This window comes from Arvicola amphibius, chromosome 12 (assembly GCF_903992535.2).
Source record: "Arvicola amphibius chromosome 12, mArvAmp1.2, whole genome shotgun sequence".
Classification (NCBI taxonomy): Eukaryota; Metazoa; Chordata; class Mammalia; order Rodentia; family Cricetidae; genus Arvicola; species Arvicola amphibius.
Genome location: NC_052058.2, coordinates 33,432,142 through 33,441,156, shown reverse-complemented (window position 1 = coordinate 33,441,156; position 9,015 = coordinate 33,432,142). Strand labels below are relative to the sequence as shown.

General features: G+C 43.0%; 1 protein-coding gene across 11 annotated transcripts in view; it reads right to left on the bottom strand.

The window, feature by feature from the left end:
• Nucleotides 1–469: 469 nt before the first annotated feature.
• The window catches only part of Ptpn20 (protein tyrosine phosphatase non-receptor type 20), a 97,970-nt gene continuing 89,424 nt past the window's right edge, over nt 470–9,015 (bottom strand). For all 11 annotated transcript variants that reach the window (XM_038349140.1, XM_038349142.1, XM_038349131.1 and 8 more), the window contains one exon: nt 470–591. In XM_038349140.1, coding sequence (XP_038205068.1) covers nt 514–591 — 78 coding nt within the window. In that variant the 3' untranslated portion in view covers nt 470–513. The remainder of the gene's footprint in view (nt 592–9,015) is intronic.

The window sequence follows — 9,015 nt, the reverse complement described above, 5'->3', positions numbered from 1 at the left end:
ATGTACATTTATTCAACACTGTGATCCATTTGGAGATCTTTTTCATCTGAATCTATCTTTATTATATATCTGTATTCCTTTTCTTACCAGGCCTGCTTCTTAGAATGCTAAGTCCATGGCTAGGACTAAGGCTGCCCTACCTAGTCCAACATGGCAGAGGCCTATTCACTCCCTCTGTGAGCCATGCACACTGCCCCAGTTCCAGATATGCAACAGGCCTATGTTGTGCCATTAAGTAGTTTTCAACACGCTGCTCACAAACCCCATTCAAGTGCTTGCCCTCCTGAAAGAGCCAAAGTTCATGCTGCCCTCCTGAAAGAGCCAAGTTCATGCTGGCAGCATAAACCAGGAAGCCACCACTTCTTATGCTGAGTCAGGAAGCCTTTTCTTTAAAAATCGCACCTCTACTTGCTTCTAACAAACAGAGCCTATCTGTGAAGATGTTGCTACCAAAAAGCCAGGCTTAACTCTGTTCTTTTGTGTCTAGAATTCCTTTCCATGCTCTCTCAGGTTTTATGTGGATGTAGCCGGCCCACATTGGTATATCAATCTGTTGTCAGAGGCTTCTTGTTCATTCCTGGCTGCCCAGACCTGAAATAATCACACAGAAACTGTATTAAAACACTGCTTGACCATCACTTAGGCATATTGCTAGCTAGCTCTTATATCTTAAATTAACCCATCTCTACTAATCTGTGCATCACCACGAGATAGTGGCCTACTGGCAAGGTTCTGATGGGCTCCCATAGGCATCTTTCTCCTTTCAATGGTTATATGGCATCCCCCTGACTCTGCCTTCTTTCCTCCTTTATCTGCTTGGAACTCCAGCCTTGCTCTATTCTGCTAAGCCAATGGCCAAAACAGTTTTATTCATTGACCAATAAAAGCAACACATAAACAGAAGGACTTCCCACACTAGGATCTTGAATTTCACCAGAAAGCCTGAGGAAGTATGGAGAGGAGCTGCTTCCATGGAGCTTTGAGATGGCACAGTCCTAACCAACACAGACAAAGCAGTCAACCTCTCAGAGCCAGGCTGGAATCCTGAACTGGAATCAAGTGTTACATGGTAGCAATACCTAATATAATGGGTTATGTGTTGCACCAAACCAAAGCTGGTCTTTGCAGCTCCACACCCCACACTAACTGGAGCTTGGAAAGACCTTCTCTTTAGGCTAACTCCCACTGTAGTTCCATGAGCTAAATAGATGGTTTTAAGGCACTAGTTGTGGGGCAGATTTTAAAGTGGTGACCAGAGTTTATGTTATGAGCTGAGATCAGAGTTCATGGTTGTGTTCAGTCACAGCTTCCATCCTGATTCTCCTTTAATGAACACAATCTCCACTCAGATACCCTTCCAGGTGCATCTCTGCTACATTTCAATTTGTGTCCAATGGCAAAAGTGCAACTCAAGATGACCACTAATGACCCTTCAATTAGTCTGTTTTCCATTACTATCACAAAATGCCAGAGTCTGAGTATTCCCAAAGGTGACTATTTAGCTTGCAGTTTGAGAGGCTAGAAGTCTACAGTTGGATGGCCCCATCTCTTTGTTCCCCAATTGCTCTCGGCTGTATCAACATGGCAGATATCATCATAGCAAAGGGTGTGTTTGGTAGGGACAAGTCACATAGGGAGACACAAAGCCAAAGGGACTCAGCAGCCAGCTCCCCTCTTTAATGATGATCTGTTCTGATATGAACTAACACATTCTTCAGAGCAACATTAATCCCCCAATGACTTAATCACCTCTCATTAGACTCTACCTTTTAAAGGTAAATACTACCACACTGGGGACAAAGCCTCCAGCATATGAACTCTTGGGGGAAACCACATCCAAACTGCTGCACCCTGTGCCTTTGTGCAGCGTTCTTCCCTTGAAGATCGGTAAAAACAGGCATTAATTATGAACCATGACTATGTTATTTACTTGGCAACAGGATTTGGCAAAAGTAGTTAATGGTCCTAACCAGTTATTCGGAGATGATATTTTCCAGGCAGAATCGGAGCCCTTTCATGGCAGAACATTTTTCCTAATGATGAGAGATCAAATAATCGTATTTCAAGTCTGAGGGGCTCAGGAAACTTGGAGAGAGTTCTCTCATCCTAAAAGGCAGGGGACAATGAGACCAGGACCTGAAAGACACCTCTAGGAGCAGGACAGTCAGCCAGTATGAAAGCATGGTCCTCAACCATAAGGATCAGGAATTTTCCAAACTCCTGGGTAAAAGAGGCACAGATTTTGTTCAGCATTCCTGGATAGGATCCTGACCCAGCTTATCTTGATTTCAGTCTCATGTGAGCCAAGGTAGGTATGTCAGTCAAGCCTAGCAAGAAATCTGACCATAGAACCCTAGCTTTACAAATAGATACTGTCTTAAGTTGCTCAAATATAATTTGTTGTATTGGAAAAAAATCACTAGGACAGAATTCTTGTTTGTAGATGTCCTTCCTATGATATCCTTTCTGTTTTTATTAGAAATTTCATGAGTAATAACTAAGATAGGAGTCCACAGCTTTGGGTAAAGACCCAGAGCCAGGCTAAGAAGGAAGAGTTGTACCCACTGGCAAGGACTTAATGTCTGCAGTCTGAGCCTCCACAGTCTGGTGGAGTCTTTGTGGGAAGGATGCAATCTAAGTCTGAGTGATGGTAGCATGAAGCCCACCGACCCCCAGTTATCAGACTCCAGAGGTCCCATGTCAGTGACCAAGCCAGAACTTAACATCTGGACTCTTACACTTGGACACCACTGAATCCATCAATTTTAGACAGTAGCAGACTCACTCTCTGCTAAAGGAGTCAGTTCCAAACTTCTGCCCACAGGATATAACCTTTCCCCTGTCTGCTTCCAGTCTGGGTTCATCTCTCAACTCCTCTGAACCTAGCTATACTCAAACAATAATCCCTTGTAAGGCTGTATGCCTTGTTAGGTATAAAAATGGAACCCAATATACCAAAGACACTTGCCCACTCTGCTCTCAGTCTCCCGGCACGTACCTAAGGCAGATAGTGCAGGAGCTCCCATACCTATTTGTAGTATGAGTATTCTGAAACTCTTTGGCATAGAACAGAACACTTAGTACACAAAGGTTGGGCATTTTTTAATCGCCACACATCAGAAATTTCTGTTTAAGTCATCCACGTTACCTTAGTTGTCTTCAGCTGTCAACTTGACACAGCCTAGAGTCATGTGCGAGAGCCCCAGTTAAAGAATTCCCAGATCATGCCAGCCATATCTGTAAGGAATGGTCTTGACTGAGGATTCACATAGGAGCGTACAGAGCATTGTGGGCAGTAACATCCCTAGGCAGATTTGCTTGGGCTACATAAGAAAGCTCGAGCCATTAAGCCAATAAAAAGTCTTGGTCCAGTCTCTACCTACAAGCTTCTGCCTTGAATTCCTGTCCTGACTTCCTTCAGTGATGGAGCGTAAGCCAAATAAACCTTCCCATCTCAAGTTTCTCTTGGCTAAGAGTGTTTTATCACAACAGTGCAACAGAAAAGAAAACTAGACACATGTCCACTGGTAATAACTTCCTCAGAGGAAACAAGAGCCAGGCACATCTAGCATTATAAGGAAAATTATTTATTAGGTATGAGGTTATATATTTATCATCAAATCAAACAGAAAGAAATGGTTTGATTATCTGGTTCATTATTAATTGTCTTATCAGTGTGGATTCTCCATTTATTTAGCAGTAAATAGAAACCTCCCATGGCAAATGGTATTGCAAGCTTTTTTAGGACTGACAATCTGTTCTTTATACAAGTTATGGTAATACTATTTTTACATTCCAGAGCCATATATTAAATCTATACACTTCATAATTGGAGCTTGCTTCCGCTATGACAATATGTTGCTCCTCACTGCCTTTAAACGCTATCTGCTTTCAATTTATTTCATCTGCTAGTAACATCACTCTGCTATTTGGGACTGTGTATCTGATGTAGTCTTCTGTCCCTTGAGGTTTTTTGTGCCTTATTTTAATTGTGTCACTTATAAGCAATAAATGATTAGTTTCTGATTTTATAGTTTTTGTTTCTTATGATTCTCTCCTCCCCTTTCTCCTTTTTCTCCACTCTTCTCCTCTCTTTCCCTCCCCCTCTTTCCTCTCAATTTAAGCAGCCCCTGTTTCTTCTCTGCTTTTGAAATCAACTATTTTTTTTTCCTCTTCTGGTAATTGGTACCTAACTTCCAATCCACAGAGTGAACTTTCTCTTTTCTCTCAGGAAACTTCAGTGATTTGTTATTTCCTCTCTTCTTCGAAGTGCAGCATGAACTTTGCCAAACTTTAACCACTTCTTAATCCCTTTGCAGTGTGCAGTTTCTATGTGGTTAGTCACATACACACGCGCACACACACACACACACACACACAGCTTTAAATTTTTATAATCAAAAATGAATTATACACATGGTCTACATTAAGATACGATGTCCACCTTAGCTTCCTGCCCCTTTGGGAAGGCAGGCAGCCTGCTTGTGCAGCTCTGACAGGTCCCATTTCTGTTCCTGACTCCATCAACCGTTGCCAGTCTCCCAACAGCACCAGTCTGCCTGCAGGTACCAGGACACAGTTTCTGGAAGCGATTACAGAAATTAAAGTTGTGATTAGGGACCTATCACCTCTTTGGAAACCCTTCAGGAATTGGCCACTGAGCACGTTATTTGTGTCACACATAGACACATGGCACAGGTGCACAGCTGTGCTGTCTCCTTGACTCATGCTGACATTTTACAGGACTGCTTTAAAGAAAAGGCGTAAAGAAGTGGAAAGTGTTCAGTCAGGCAAGCTCAAGCTACTCTTTCCAAGTCTCTTAATAAGCCTTCCGTTTTCAGCATTTACATCACAGTGTAATACATATACGAAGTTTCCCTCTGCTGGTTATTTTTCCTCCATACTGGAGGAAAGACTTTGATGTCTTGAAAACAAGTTTGAGAGGCTTTACTAAATAGATGAAACCTCATAGATTAAGATTGTTTTCTGTGATTTGACTGGCACGGTTCTCTATGATGCCTGCTCTGTGCCAAGCGAGGGCTTCTCAAGCATGTATGCTGGTCTCACTCTTTCACCGCAGGTTAGGAGACAGCTTTCACAGACTGTGCTTTCCTCTACTCTTATTTTTACCTTTCAGTTTTGTCTAATGTGAATCAAGCAACCACTGTTTTTGAAGAGTATTCTGCTGGGTCAGTCCATATTCTCCTGGAGTATCTGGGCAAGGGACAGAATCTGCTGTTACACTGACCTAAAGATTGAATGCATGCAATGTATGTATGTATGTATGTATGTATGTATGTATGTATGTATGTATTATGTATGTATTGTGTAAATAATTATTTATTCATTCATTTATTTAGCAAACTTGGTCATATCTAATTTAGGAATTCTGCATACAAAGCTACTAGGAGCATGTATTTTATGTATGGGCAAGAAATCACCTAGAATAGATACCCAGGAATGTTGTCTGGGTCACATGATTACAATTATATAAGAAGCCACCAAACTATTCTCCAAGTGGCTGAACCAGCAGGGCACCTCCATCTTTGCCAGTGTTTCTCACAGATTTTTATAATAACCACTGTTTGCATTTTCCCCAATGAGTATCTTTCCAGTGTTTATTTGCCAACAATGTGACCACTTCAGGAAAATGTCTCTTTTAAAGTTTTTATAATTTTCTAATTAGTTTCTTACAAATTAAATTATTTTTGACAACACCATACATGTGCATAATGCATTCTCCAATGCATGTTTTTGTTTTTGACAAAGGATTTTCGAAGTCTTTGTTTACTCCAGGTGTGAGTACTGGGTCAGAGCACAACTCAAGTGGGCTTTCTCTTTACATCTGAAAAATGTTTTGACCGTATCTAGAATCTGAAGCTGATAACTCATCTTTCAACACCTAAAACACGTTAAGCTAATTCCCTCTGACTCGATAGCTTCAGATGGTGAGACCACAGGCAACGTGCCGTTCCTCTGTCTGCTTTCAAGATGTTGTCTTTAGTTTTCAGGGTTTGGCTGTCATGCATCTTCTTGGAAATTTGTTTGGTCTGTTTGTATTTTGGAGATCATCTAACTTAGGTGTCTGTATGTTTATGTCCTTTTCCGTATTTTGGAAGTTTTCAATCATTGTTCTTGGAATACTTTGTAAGCCCTGTCTCCACTCCACCCCACCCCCACTGCCCCGTCCTGGAACTCTATTGACACTAGCATTAGACCTTTCCCAAGACTTCCCATTTTCTATTCCCAGTGCCCATTCCTCTTTTCTCCAAACATATCAGGCACTACTGTTCGCTCCCCTCTCCCTGGATATCCCTCTGACACCACCTGTTAGGGTTCCCGCTGCTTTTTGTGCATCTCTGCTCAGCTGCGTCCACTGGGACTTTCTTATATTCTCCCACTGCTAAATTCTAAATTCTTGATTTTTTAAAATTGAGACAGAGTCTCACTGTGTAGCCCTGGCTGACATGGAACTCACTAGCTAGACTCACAGATATATGCCTTAACTCAGAGATCTGCCTGCCTCTGCCTCCCAAGTGTTGAGATTAAAGGTGTGTGCCACCATGCCTGGCATTAGTCTTTGATTTTTAACTGTTTGTAAGCACACAGTCCCTGTAAATTTTTGTTAGTCTCATATCTTTTTCTTTCTTTCTTTCTTTCTTTCTTTCTTTCTTTCTTTCTTTCTTTCTTTCTTTCTTTCTTGGTTTTTCGAGATAGGGTTTCTCTGTTGCTTTGAAGCCTGTCCTGTAACTAGCTCTTGTAGCCCAGGCTGGCCTCGAACTCACAGAGATCCACCTGCCTCTGCCTCCCCAGCATTGGGATTAAAGGCACATGCCGCCACCACCGCCCAGCAGTCTCATGGCGTTGTGACATCTTTGAGATTGGTTAATACTCAGCACTTCCAGCTCTAAACTCGCTCAAAGGTTCACTCTCATAGCTTACTTTTCAACATCTCTACCAAGGTGACAACTGTCTGGTCCTCTGTTTCATCCTTCCCTGGTCCTTTAGTCGTGTCCCTAAGTCTCCATTCTCCTTCCCGTCATTACTCACCTGGTGACTAACAGTCACCGCTGGGGAGATCTCAGTGGTGTCAGCTTGGGGTCTCATTGCACTTTCCCTTCATGTTGATGTTAGCATTCTCAAACCATGCCTTCCCATCTCCCCGCACTGGGAATTCCTGCTGCTTTGCTAATAATTGACTTACTTCTCATGCGTACCAGATTCCATCCCATGCCAGTCCATGGCATGGCTCTAACACTGGGAACATTGGTAGGGAAGAGAGTTCAGCTCTCTCTCCCTCCATTGCCGCAGGCACTCCATGCTTCACCACACCCCTGAGGCTCCCTCATCTCAGAGGATACTGCCAGCATCCCTGGCTCTCCGTTTCATCTCTGTCACTTAGCTCCCAGGGCAGGGTATGGACAGGACAGCAGCCTCTAGGCTGGCCAATCATTTAGAACTCTGCTCCCCTTGCCTCTGGACCATGGGTTCTAGCCTTTCCAGTCACACAGTGCTGCATTCCAACTCATGTTTCTCTGTCCCCCCAGAGACACTTCAGCTGCAAAGTCATGTCCTCTGCTGTCACGCTGCTAGTCCCCATCTGCCCTTCCATCTTTCTGCAGGTCTCGTTCATCCCCTCTTCAGCCACATTCAGACCAGCGTCTCTTCCTGTAACTTCCTCCAAAATCATTTTTATCTCTGTCCTCTCACTCAGCCCCAACTCCTGACCCTTCTTTCCTGACATTTTTCTAGTCCCACCTTGTCACCCGTCAACCCTGGATCAGCTATCACCTGCCTGTCTTTCTCTCCTGGCTATGCTGCCATGCAACGGCACGGCTTGGCCCCCTGACAAAGCAGTGCTCGCTGGCCTCCATGACTCCACCACTGCAGATCCCCAAGCAGCTGTTCCCAATCTTCCTCCTCTTCCGGAGCCCTCAAGCCAGACCCCGCTTCCTGGACTCATAGCAGATGAATGCGCATTATAATTTATCGAGAACTTCATTCAATAATGACGTTCTCACTTTCGCTCCCCTTCTCTGAATGTCTCTATCTCCCCCCAGTGTGTCTTTATCCGAGAAATATCCTTCCTCTTTTCATGACAAACTTTCCCCGCTGGACTCTAGATCCTTCTGCTTCCTGATTTCTTCCTGATCTCCTTCCATTTCTCTGTCTCCTAGCTTCTTCCTGCTAAGTTTAATATTTAGTTTTATTAATAAATACTTATGAAGTACAAAATATTACACACATCCGATGTAGATATCCCCATGAATTTGGATATATGAGTACACCTGTGATCTGTCACCATAGCCACGTGAACATATTCATCACCACCAAGAATGTTCTTTCGTGGCTCTTTGTTTTTGCAGGAACACAGTGTGAAATCTATCCTCATAACATTTCAGAGTGCACACTAGTACATCATTCACATGGGTCTCTAGAACTTAACTCATCGTGCATAATAGAAACTTTATGCCAGTAAAAAATCATTTCTATTTTTCCCCATCTTTGAACCCATGGCAACCCCCATTTTATTCTCTGCTTTCATGTGGTAGATTGTTGTAGGTACGTCACATAAATGAAATAATGAAGAATTCATGACTGACTTCACTTTAAATCATATTCTGTACCATTATCCATGTCACAGCTGCAGCGTCTTTCCTTTGTCATTGATTTATCAGTGGATAAAGCCATGGAATTGTGCATGTTGTGGGATTGGGCAAATGTGAGTGAAGTCAGTTACTGATACGGAGGTGGAGTGAGGAGGTTTGTGTCAGGGTTTCCTGTCTTAGTACTGCGACATCCTAAGCATATGGGGTAGATACCTCATCAAGATTCTGCCTTCAATTCTTTTGGAGAAATATCTAGAAATAGGATCATACGGTTCCATTTGCATTTGACACCACCGTAGGGGCTGTTCCACTCTGCAGTCCCAACCACAACGGTTCTATGTTCTCCATACCTTTAACAGCACCTTTTTAACCTTTCGTCCTTTCTGTAGTGGTCATCCCAGCCGGC